Consider the following 12,264-nt stretch of genomic DNA (forward strand, 5'->3'; position numbering starts at 1 on the left):
GACGCCAAAATGAATGGGAGTCAACGGAATGCTATCAGCAGGTGATGGTCTGCTAATCAATGGCGGCGCCCAGGAAAGCTTCAGTTTTTTCTGAAACATTGGCCCCCTGAGAAATTCCCGAAACTGCATAGCCCTGCTTTAAATTATGCAATAAATTATGCAATTATGCTAAGTCCCTCCCCTCCGCTTCCGGCTCATAGGACCTTATTTCGGAAAAAATATGTATGGTAGGCAATGGCGAGAGACAACTTATCTTTTTATTCCGTCTGAACTGTTCCCTGAATTACACATATGATGTTTGTCAATTTAAAAGATAATTATGAAAGTCAAGAAAGTCGCAGTTTGTCATAAAACAGAAGAGTAACATTTAGTTTTATGTGAAAATCGCTCAATGACCTACATCTCTCGTCTCGCACTATGTACGTCACCAACATGGCTGTCACCTTAGCGCGTTTCATCTCTTTCTTGACGAGGAAAAAAGTATTACAAGGGGTGAAAATCACTACAAGTCGGGTCATGTTTACATGTAGTAAAGTTATTATTCATTGAGAGAAAAGGTATGACCCCAGCAAACACAGAACGCTGGCACAACGTACCCAACCTTCTAACAACGTTTTATCAACATGGCCAAAAGGTTGCTATAAATACGTTGTGTGGTGAATGTTTTTACAGCGTTGTCACAATGTTGATATTAAATCACCGTTCAGGGCCATTGCTTAAGGTTGTGCCAATGGTATTTTGACAACCACTGGACTACATATGTACTCGTCACTGCCCTGAAGCGCGAAAATCAGCCTTTTAAACTTCAACTGAGTTGGGCTCATTGTGTTGTCTCGTTCTTCATCGAGCAAGGATACTGAGTATTGCGTTTTATTTACCTCAGCTAAAAAAGATACGCAATTATTCAAACACAACCTACAACTTCATTTTCTAATGTGACTAATGTAGCCTCGCTTGCACTGTTTAGTTTTTCATTTCATTTGTCTGCTATTTAGTCTCATTCGTTTCTTTGTTCCTCTGGATTTGTGGACCGGTTTTGTTCATTAAATGTTCTGATCTTTGCTTTTTATTTTTTATTTATTATACTTGAAAGAAATTTGTATATTCATTTATTTCGTTTTTTAATTTTTTCACAAATGTATGACTTTTGGAAGTGCAATTTGATTACCATATGCAGTTAGTTTTAATAAAGTTGAATTAACGTAACCTTCTGTAATTTTTTACTGTTCAAAGTGTACACTTGCAGGTGTTGATTATAATTAGGCTAATTTACTGATAGCCCCGGCCATTAAATAATAATAAGGATAAAACAAATTTTTTTTTTAAACTACATAATTATCTAACATTTGACTAATTAAAAATTAACCTCAAAACATAAAATGCTAAATGGGGGATATCTATAGGCCTATCTAGCATAAAAACAAAAAAATTGTCAGAACGTCGTCTCTCAGTTGCTGAATGTCGCGCAACAACGTTGCTACAGCCCTGTCGCGTCTTACAATTCTACGTTGTTACGATGTTGCGAGCACGTAGACAGCGACGTTGCCAGAGAAGAAATGCAACGTGCCACAGACGTTGCTACAACGTAAATGTGTTTGCTGGGACGTCACATGTGCGCCTTTTGGTTTTGTAGTCTTTGTATTTACGTATTTTCACAGTCTTATACCTCAACAGTTTTACATGGCGCGACTTTCTTGACTTTAAAATGTATCTTTTAAATTGACAAACATAATATGTGTAATTCAGGGCACAATTCAAACGAGATCAAAATATTTGTTGTCTCTCGCCATTGCATTGACTATACAATATTTTTCCTAAATAAGGTCCCATGGTGGTCCACCGGAAGGGGAGGGACTTAGGCTCTCTATACACTTTAATAAAGGGGAGTTATGATGGTAACTGGGATGGTAACACAACGTAAATGTTTCTTCTTTTTTATTAAAATGTGAATATTTTCTAGTAGTAGGCTACTAGGGAATTCGGTAACACATGAGGTAAACAAGGCATCCTCGTGAAAAAAAAAAAAGTAAAATAAAAAGTATAAAATACTTTATAGGACTTACTGGATTTGTATTGATGTGTTGGGAAGAAATTCCTATAATAACACATGCCAGCTTTTTATTGTTAGTCATTAAACAAGTTCATATGGGACATTACTAGTGATTGTCTGAAATATAGCTCAATCATAAAACCCTCAGCAAGACTCGGCCTGTATGTTCAGTATATGTTAAGATCGCAATGAATTCATGAGAAGTCTTTTGTCATATACCTGTACTGAATTCCCACCTCTTTGTACGCCGAACGCTTTGCGCAGTCAATGTGATTGGTTCGTTTCAGAACATCTATGAATTATGCACCTCACGTTGCGTAATTTTCCAGTCAAGAGGAGACAGATGGCGCATACAACTTACTGACAAGTTACTGGAAAACAAACACAGCGAGATAGAGCTACGCGGCCAAATAAATGGTAGCCGAAACAGCTCTTGTCAAACGATGAGGAAATCCGCTGAGTGTTGACAGCGTCATGGGTGATCAATGTCAACATGTGATTGGCGATTTATGTTGCGGTCAATGGACTTTCTGCACCTGTTTGCATCAGAAAAAAGGCTCTCGCCGCTGGGGAAGCCTCGCTGGTTCCGGCCGAGCAGTTTCAGCACCAGCGCCTACGACGGCATCAGCACAGCTGACGTATTCATAGAGCAGAGCAAAGCGAAGATCTCACGCGATGTCCTCGGCGGTATTAGGTGAGTGACACTCACATACCAGACGCTTGCATGTTGTTATCCAGCTGTCCTAGGTTAGTTCAAATCTAAAATATTCTTGTTTCAGTATCGCTGTGTTTTCTTTCTTGTGTATGACAAGATTGATAGCTATTGGGGCAGGATACAAAACTAAAGGTTGATATCTGAAGGTCTGATATTTGCCCAGTAGACATCATTTGTCTGTTCGTTATCTACTGTTGATATTGTTTGTAAGTGTGTTAAATGGTAGACGCTTCACCTGTATGTGGTTGGCACATACACACCTAGTAATACACATAAATATTTCCTACATATTTATGAAATTATTTGTTACTGTGCTCATTCAAGTTGTTACCATTGTCATCTTAACATTTGACCCCATATATTTGAGGCAAAACCATTCTCATGATATGTCCATTGATTCCTGCATGTTATGCTTGACAACATCATTATGTTTGAATGCAGTCACTTGAATCTATAATTGTGCTTTAAAAGCTACTCGAGCTATAGCAAGTGAAATGCATATTTATAATGTCACACTGTTAAATGCTACATCGAGCTACATCGTTTTGTCTAGTTCTTTTCTGTCCTCCTTATCTAGCTCTTGCGATTCGGTAATATCACAGAATGGCACCATAGTGTGTTTTTTATTTATTTATTCTTAAAAAAATTCAGGCATGAAATGTAATTTTAGCCCTTATAGACTGCCAAAGTGAATAATGTTAAAACTTCAGCTGTCATTTTCTTCACACTTCATGTAACTGTCACAAAAAAAAAGAGCACAGTTTGTGGCACAGTGGTAAAAAAATTGATGACATCTTTCACACAAGGACTCTGTTTCCTCTAAAGAACTGCTTAAACTTAGAACAAGGGCTTCCACATGAGGAAAGCTGCATTTAACGTATTGGCTCCGGTAAATAAAAGAACAACTTGATTCAATTTTGCACATTAGCAATAATCCTCTTATTCGATTGAAAGGAACAGTTTCCATACAAAAGCATACTGCCAGAAACCTCTCATTTAACCATATTTCTGGGCATACTGAGCTTTAAAGCTTTAAGGATTTATAAGTGTAAGTGAGGTTTGGTAGACAACGACTCTGTAGAATTGTCAGTTTGGTTTGACCTCAATAGGTTGATAGCTCAAATGTAAAGCTGAAGTGGTTTGTGACCGCGTGTGCAGAGTGCAGACGTTTCAGGTGTCATATTTTGTCTACTAACTATATAAAAAAAAAGATGGGTTCATCTTTTTGGGTCAAAACACAATACTGGATTTGGCTTGTTGGTAACATTGAACTAACCAAATGAACAAGCCAAAACCAGTTATGTGTTTTGACCTATATATATATATATATATATATATATATATATATATACCACAACAATAAATTATTTCCTCTTGCAAACAGAGAAATTGCTCAGAGGTCGTCTCTTTCATGCCAGGCAGTACCTCATGGGGCATAAATCTTCCATCTCAATGGCACCCACTGAAAACTGTGACATTCTTATGACATTCCCAGGTGCTGAGTTTATATCTTTCAGTTTTGCACAAATGTAGTTTTTTGAATAAGTTAGATGTGTTTTCTTTGCTTTACATCTTAAATAGTATGTAATATTTGCTACCTTATAATATGAATGTAAATGTGCATTTTGTATAACATCTATTTTACATTATATAAAAAAATAAAGAGTGATAATAAAATGTGAATTTAACGTAATTATTTTTATTAGATCTACTGATAAACATATTCAGCTTGTTATCTTTCCCACAGACACCACAGATGACCATACGCTGTTATGGTTACTGAACCAAATCCGGTTGGGAATTCCACAAATCAGAATCCAGATCCGACAGCATAAATACACGCACACCTATGCATTCTTCATTGCCTCAACCTTTGAGAAGTAAGACACTGTAGACAACCTACTTGACTCTAGAAGTATCTCACCGCAGTTATTGTATTGTATTTTTCCATATTAAAAGTCTGAAACGTTTGACGGATGGTCACTCGGTCCTAAATAAATACAGCAGCAGAATCATCTTTGATTTTTGTCTGAAGCTTGTTGCGTGGAGCTGAACAGATGGGGATGCAAAAGGAAGTGAAGCCACGCTATGGAGGCGGCACTCGCAGGTTTTCGTGTGAGGAGGATGACATCTATGAAAACATTGAGAGTGAGCTGTGTTTCTTCACATCACAGGTCTGTTTTAATCTATCATTTCCTGCCTTACGCAATTTCCTCATGTGAAATCATGAATGTCTGATGTCATAAAGGTTTTACCAACACACTCATGAGACACACTCTGTTATTTTTTTTAGGAGCGTCAGAGTATTATCAAATATTGGTTGGATAATCTGCGGGCCAAACAGGGCGATGCTCTTCATAATATTCACTTCCTGGCGGGTCAACCAATAAGTAGATATTTTAGAAATTCTTTACTTCTAAAATGTTTTGTTTTTAGTTTAAGAATTCATGTTTTTTGTCACAAATCTGAACACAATTTTGTGTGTCCTTGGCAGTACCAGAGCTTATAGCCAGGGGCGTGATTCTTCAAATGTTTCCCCTTCATGAGCAGAGAATCCTGAACCAGTTGATGACATCCTGGGTTCAGGCAGTCTGTGAGAGGCAACCTCTAGGTGAGAACTCCTATATTTTCACCAACATGCACAAGAGGCGACTAACTTTTAGTTGTTCTGAGATGGCTGGTGCTTTTCAGAGTTTGTGTAATGAGATTCCTCCAGGCCACGGCTCTTCCTTTAGCAAACAAACTCATGTGTATCTACCTACTTTCTACAGTGCTGACTGATTTGCTCTTAAGCAAATATGAAGCGCTACAGTATGAACTACCAGTCACTACATGTCTTGTTATGTGTAATTAGAGCTCTAAAAAGGAGCCCACAAGTGATTCGTTGTGAAGACATGATGTTAGTCTAGGCATATTTGACTGTATTGCAGTTCAGACGTTTTGTATTTTACCCCAGTCCCAATCTAACAATCTGTCTCAATCGGACTTCACCATGTTTTGGGGAAAAATGTATTTTCCCTATAAACTTTCATTCTAATTGCATATTGTAAAATGGCTTATTCAAATTCTGATCGTTTGGTTGTCCTATTCTTGACAGATGATGTGTGTGATTATTTTGGTGTGAAGATTGGCATGTACTTTGCGTGGTTGGGCTTTTACACCAACTCTATGCTGTATCCAGCAGTGATTGGCTTTCTGCTCTGGATCTTTGCTGAGTCTGATCAGGCAGGTTATTTTCCTTGATATAAGAGTCCTACACTTTTAGAATGGAAGTATGAGTTTTTCATTTGGTAATGAGGCCTGGTTTTTATAACCAACCCTTTATTTCATATGTAGACAAGTCAGGATATCTGCTGTGTGGTATTCGCCCTTTTCAATGTGGTGTGGGCAACACTGTTCCTGGAGAGATGGAAGCGAAGGGAAGCAGAACTGGCATACAGGTGGGGAACGCTGGACACCCCCACAGAGTCACTAGAGGAACCCCGTCCACAGTTTCGGGTATGTTGACACAATTTTTACATGACCTTATATTTGACTCAAAATAAATGATAACAGCAGGTGAAAGTTATTGATGGTCATCTCTGCCCAAAGATGAATTTTATTCAAGTATGCTAATTTGGTGCTAAATAATTCTTTTTTTTATTATTATGAGTGTTGAAAACAGTTTACTATTGCTTAATATTTTTGTGGAAACAGTGATAGAATGTGTTTCAGGATTGTAAGTTTAGAATTTGATCATTATATATTGGTTTCCCACCAGTGTTTAAATCAACCCCTGGACTGAACTGTAATTTTTGACTCCTTTTGCAACATGAATATCAGGGAATTAAACGTTGCAGTCCAGTGACTGGCTGTGAGGAGTTTTTCTACCCACCCTGGAAGAGGAGAATGTTCCGCTGGTTTGTCAGCTTTCCCATCTGCGTCCTCTGTCTCTGCTTCGTCTGCTTGGCCATGTTTATGTGCCTGGAACTTCAAGTAAGGACTCTAAACTTTGCTACAAATCTTACTACAACAGGTTATTTAAAAGTTTCAAATATATTAGTTATGCAATTGTCCCAAGATATTTAGGATTAATGATTTCATGTCTTTTACAGGAATTTGTCATGGAAACTAAAGAGTTGCCAAGCATATGTAGATTTATTCCAAAAATTCTACTGGCTATAACTGTTACTGTATGTGATGAAGTGTACAAGAAAATAGCTCTCTGGCTCAATGATATGGGTAAGTCTTATATCAGCTTACAACATAATAGCATTTACAAAAAAAATAAAATAAATCATTTTACAATATGTGTGCATCTGAATCATAAATTGGGTCATTAAATTAGCAGCAAATTTGCATTCTTGGTTATTTCACTGCTTGCTTGTTCATTATTGGTTTTTCTTTAGTGACGCCTGTTTATTAATCTTTCCATTTTAACAGAAAATTACAGACTTCAAAGCACTTATGACAATAATCTCATCCTCAAAACTGTTTTAGTAAGTTTAACTCTTTATTTCATATATTTTAATAAATGTGTGAAGTGTGTCTGTAATGGTTAAATATTGTGTTCTGCATTTTAAAGTTTCAGTTCATAAATTCTTACCTCAGTCTTTTCTACATTGGATTTTATCTCAAAGACATGGAGCGGTTAAAAGAGGTAACATAGACGACAGATGATATTAAAGCAACAATGTGTCATAAATAATTCATTCTGCACCCCATACAAAAAAATGGCTCTCTTTAATTTACAGATGCTGGCTACGTTATTGATCTTCCGCCAAATTCTACAAAATATCAAAGAAGTGTTACAGCCATATCTATATGAGCACCATAAATTAGGTGCTCTGAGGACGTTATGGGACTTAATTCAAACCATGCTCCTGAACTATAGCCATTTGATAGTGCAAAGAATACGACTGACTTGCCAAGCCAGTCTGGACATGAAAAAAAGTGCCACACCTCCTGAGCAATCAGAGAAGAGAGAGAGGAGGAGTTTAATCGGCAGCTACAGAGTTCCCAAAACAGAGGAAGGGGATGATGATGCTGGTCTGAAGCAAAGGAAGGTCAGCTTCACCGAGAAGGTGGAATACAAAGACAAGGTTGTAGAAGCGCCAACACAGTCCAGCTTACAGGATGATGGCAGTCCTACCCTTGTGGAGGAAGGAATGGATCCATCCCTAGTATTTGATATACGTGATGATGACGATGATGATGATGACAGAGAAATGGATGATTCTGTGAGGAAACCCCTAGGACCCCAGAGAAGAAAGACAAAATCTGCTCCGGACAACAACAGTATGGAAAAGAAAATGTCCTGGATGGACCCTCCAGAGGAGACTGAATCTACTGTTTTGGCCCAACCGGAAATTGAAAGTTGCATGCTAATTTATGAGGTCTGTGCCCGTCCACCTTGATCATCAGTCAGCTGATGCCATTGTTAATAATACAAGTTTATAAATACTATTTTTTGATACGTATGTGCTACTTTCTGAACCCAATCATGGCATTTTTACAAATTATATAAAAAACAAGACTATTTTCTTTTGACTTGCAGGATACTCTCCAAGATTACCAGGAGATGTTCATACAGTTTGGCTATGTCGTGCTTTTCTCTTCTGCATTTCCTCTGGCAGCCATGTGTGCCCTCATAAACAACATTGTAGAGATCAGAAGTGATGCCTTAAAACTTTGCACAGGCCTCCAGAGACCCTTTGGGCAAAGGGTTGAAAACATTGGACAATGGCAGGTCAGGAGATCTATTCAGATGAATAGCTTAATAAATATTTCATAGCAGATTGTATTTCTTATTGGTTGAACTTGTTTGTGTTCTCTCACTTTTGTTTGTTATTAAAATTTAAACAGACCGCAATGGAGGCAATGGGTCTGATTGCTATAATTGTGAACTGTTACCTTATTGGTCAGTGTGGACAACTGCAACGACTCTTCCCCTGGATGAGCCCTGAGGCGGCCATCGTCTCTGTTGTAGTATTAGAGGTAAAGGACTAGTAATATATTTAAATAGTAAAAAACTGATTGCAAAAAAATAATAATCTTTTTTTAGAATTATTTTGAAAGAATTTTCTAACCAAAGCTGCATTTATCTGATAAAAAATACAGTCAAAACAGTAATGTGAAATATTATTACAATTTAAAATAACTAACTAACTTCTTTTTAAATATATTTTGAATTGTAATTAATTTCTGCGATGGCAAAGCTGAATTTTCAGCATCATTACTCCAGTCTTCAGTGTCACATTATCCTTCAGAAATAATTCTAATATACTGATTTGGTGCTCAGAAAGCATGTCTTATTATCAATGCTGAAAACAGTTGAGCACCTAAATATTTGTCTGAAAACTGTGATACACACTGTACATAATATATAGATATAGATCTATATCATTTTTTTCCAGGAAAGTTCAAAAGAACAGCATTTATTTGAAATAGAAATCTTTGACAGAATTGTAAATGTCTTTACTGCCAGTTCTGATAAATGTTAGAATATGAGAGTTAAGAGTATTAAATGTTGTAAATGGAATGTAACTCTTTCTTTTTTGGTTTTCAGCACTTTGCCATTCTGCTCAAATATGTAATTCATGTTGCAATTCCTGATATTCCAAATTGGGTGGCAGATGAGATGGCCAAACTTGAATACCAGCGGAGAGAAGCTCTCAAGGTAGCACAGCACATGATGAGCATAAACAATAACCAAATATTTTTAATGTATAGATATAAATTTTTTAGCTGCTACTTATAAGTCATTAATTATTATAATGTTAATAATGTTATGGCAAATAAATAAAATTTCTCGGTTTGGTGAGTTGAAAGGGCTTGGTGATTGTCTTTTTACAATGTGTTGTTTGTGCATCAGAAACATGAACGCCTCGCTCAGCAACACAAACAGCAGCAACGGAGGAAGTCTGAAGAAGAAGAGGAACATCAAAAACTGGCAGAGGAATTGGCACGACAAGACAGTGAGCAAGACAAGTCTGATCTCAGAGGGGGTGAGGACCATCACCATGAGAAAAGCCCAGGGGCCAAGTTCAGCTCTGGAGGAGATAAACTCAAGAGACCCAGCTCCCTTTTAGGCAACAATAACGTAATGAAACTCAAACAGATAATCCCACTCCAGGGTAAATTCACCTCTACCACTTCTCCCACAAGTGGTGAGGCCAAACTTCCAGGTTTTCTGAAGTTCCTCAAGTCTCAAGAGATAAAAAAGGAAGGCGCTGCAGCAGTTGCGCCAGCAGCTACACATGGGAGCCACGAGAAATCACAGTCTCCCAGCAAGTCCTTCAACCCAGGAAAACGATTCAACTTTGGAAAAGAAAATCCATGTTCTGGTGCTGGTTCTGAACAGCAAGCGAAACCAGAAGATGCCTCAAGGGCCACTAATGCACAACACACAAATGACCAAAATCCCTCATCAGAAGAGCTTTCATCTGAGGTTGAAAAGAGTGAGAGCTCAGACTTTGGTAATAATCTTTCAAAAAAACAGTGAATGAAATGGTTATACAACTCAGTTAATATATAGCACTGATTGTGATGCTTAACATTTGCTTAAATATCATAAAGCAACCATGTAGTGATTGGAACTGCATGTCAAAGATAATTTTAATACAATATATTAATCTGAGTTCTCCATATTGTTTACTCACTGAAAGCGGCATGCTAAAACACCTGCATGATCCAATCTGTTTAGGCATGGGCGAGCAAGAAAGGACGTTTGAATGAGCACTGTAATCATAAAAATTGTAAAAAGATTTTCTATTTTTCTACGCATTATTTTTTTGGTATGAAACAGTAAATATGACAATCTAAAAATATTGTATTATCCTTGCTTATTTTGATCTTATGTGAACCCCTAATGCAATAAAATGGAATTACTGTGAAAAGAAATTGAAACAGTATATCAGACAGAATATACACCATTACTTCAGAGCCCTGTTTTTTTAAACGTTTGTACTATCATTGTAATACAAAGTAAATGCACATCAAATGCTTAAATAAAATATGATACCATACATCATGACAAATGTAGTTTTTATTTCAATATGATTATTGTGATTTTAAACTTGTCCAAACTTGAATACTTCAATGTGAGCTGATGTCATTTGTGAAACAAACAGTAATTGATCTGATCTGACTAACACTGCATACAGCGGATCCTTTAACATGAAAAGAAATACTAAACTGGAAGAGCGAAGAAGGATGAGATCCATTAAATAAAAAATACAAAAATGATGCTACTGTGCATTAATTTATTTATTTTGACAACTATTTTATAGAACCCCAAATGCTCCACTGCACAGTCGACATTCAACTGAGATTCACTACAAAGGTGTATCAAAGCAACTGTCCGGTCAGAGTCTCAATGTGTGAGGGATTTTCGTCCTTTGAGCATTCGGCGCAGGATTACTTCGATTCCACCTGGAGCGCTAATTCTTTTGATCCAGCCATGGGTCCTCTTTCGTTTGATGTTCTTTGGTTGATATTCTGTCCCACGCTTGACTGTGCGGACTTGTTGATGGTGCCAGAGTGGTTGCTGGAAAACACTGGCTCCTTCTGCTTTGATGTCCAGGTTTCCTTGCAGGAACGTTTTCTGCTCGCCCCCAGCCCTTGACAGAACCAAGGAACCGATAGAGCGTAGTTGACTGCAGCTGAATATGGTAGGGTGACTGCCATTACTCCTGTAATATAATTAGAACATAATGTCAAGTATATTTGTATAGCGCTTTTCACAATACAGATTGTACCAAAGCAGCTTCACAGTATTAAATTAAAATAATACAACAAAGTTTGTTTCAAGAGGAATTTATTGATTGATAAAATTAAATTAAATATCCCCAATGTAATGTAAAACATTTACAGATGCATGCATGCACTGTAGAGGAGCCCTGAAGACTGTAACCCAGTGTGCCTCAAAACTGAATGGCAGAGTTACAATGTACAGATGACTTTGTTCATTGGTCTGACTTGAATGACTAATGAAAAATGAAAGGTGATATTAATATTAAACATATTGTCGCTCTTAAAAAGAAAGAGATCAGCATTTATTGCACTGCATTTCATACTGCATATATGCACGATAAAAAAAATATCATTGCACTCTTTTAATGTTTTTCACTATGTTTTAGTGCAATTTATATTTAATCTAGTTTTGCAATATATCCTAATTAGATTAATAACATTTGGCGCATGTGTGACAAAGTGAGGTTATCACCACAGCTGGTGGTTAAACTCACAATTAGCGGAACGTTCAGCAAACTAATTTACCACAACTTGTTTTTTAAAGAAATGAGTGGTGCCACATACCAACGCAAACTGTGTGCCCCCGAAAAGCGCAAAATAGCTGTTCGTAACGTCGTGTTCATTTCGGCTACAGTTTCCTTCCATCAATATCATACCAAAGTCATCACGTGCTTTGCATCTCTTCCTCTGCTGGAAGACTGGAAGGAGTATTCAAAACTCACTACTGCCCCTTGAAGTCAAACTCGGAATAACATATGCGCAGTTG

The 12,264-nt window shown here is 37.2% G+C and overlaps 2 protein-coding genes across 3 annotated transcripts; one reads left to right on the top strand and one right to left on the bottom strand.

Moving 5' to 3' along the window:
* Positions 1-2,178: 2,178 nt before the first annotated feature.
* Positions 2,179-10,347, top strand: LOC309491610 (anoctamin-8-like). Of its 2 annotated transcripts, none has more exons than XM_082190673.1 (17): positions 2,179-2,744; positions 4,150-4,260; positions 4,513-4,645; positions 4,801-4,939; positions 5,059-5,155; positions 5,260-5,376; positions 5,863-5,990; positions 6,102-6,263; positions 6,588-6,740; positions 6,860-6,986; positions 7,188-7,243; positions 7,330-7,404; positions 7,499-8,140; positions 8,302-8,493; positions 8,610-8,741; positions 9,313-9,423; positions 9,619-10,347. In XM_082190673.1, the coding sequence occupies exons 1-17, from the start codon at positions 2,726-2,728 to the stop codon at positions 10,246-10,248; spliced, it is 3,024 nt and encodes a 1,007-aa protein (XP_082046799.1). In that variant the 5' UTR covers positions 2,179-2,725; the 3' UTR covers positions 10,249-10,347. The 2 variants fall into 2 exon arrangements, with proteins under 2 accessions (XP_082046799.1, XP_082046800.1); XM_082190674.1 differs by having other exon boundaries at positions 2,717-2,797.
* Positions 10,348-10,773: 426 nt separating this feature from the next.
* Positions 10,774-12,216, bottom strand: LOC309491613 (uncharacterized protein). The gene is made up of 2 exons (XM_082190678.1): positions 12,063-12,216; positions 10,774-11,437 (listed from the first exon to the last, which is right to left on the bottom strand). The coding sequence occupies exons 1-2, from the start codon at positions 12,119-12,121 to the stop codon at positions 11,119-11,121; spliced, it is 378 nt and encodes a 125-aa protein (XP_082046804.1). The 5' UTR covers positions 12,122-12,216; the 3' UTR covers positions 10,774-11,118.
* Between the last annotated feature and the right edge of the window lie 48 nt (positions 12,217-12,264).

The sequence above is a fragment of the Leuciscus leuciscus genome (genome assembly GCF_965113295.1).
Source record: "Leuciscus leuciscus genome assembly, contig: HAP1_SCAFFOLD_386, whole genome shotgun sequence".
Lineage (NCBI taxonomy): Eukaryota > Metazoa > Chordata > Actinopteri > Cypriniformes > Leuciscidae > Leuciscus > Leuciscus leuciscus.

Bases quoted from the DNA above. Each gene is read 5' to 3' on its own strand.
- LOC309491610 (XM_082190673.1), top strand. The intron at 6,264-6,587 runs GTATGTTGACAC...CATGAATATCAG, and splicing joins AACCCCGTCCACAGTTTCGG to GGAATTAAACGTTGCAGTCC. The intron at 8,141-8,301 runs GTCTGTGCCCGT...TTTGACTTGCAG, and splicing joins GTTGCATGCTAATTTATGAG to GATACTCTCCAAGATTACCA.
- LOC309491613 (XM_082190678.1), bottom strand. From the start codon at position 12,121: ATGAACACGACGTTACGAACAGCTATTTTGCGCTTTTCGGGGGCACAC. The intron at 11,438-12,062 runs GTATGTGGCACC...ATTATATTACAG, and splicing joins GGGGCACACAGTTTGCGTTG to GAGTAATGGCAGTCACCCTA.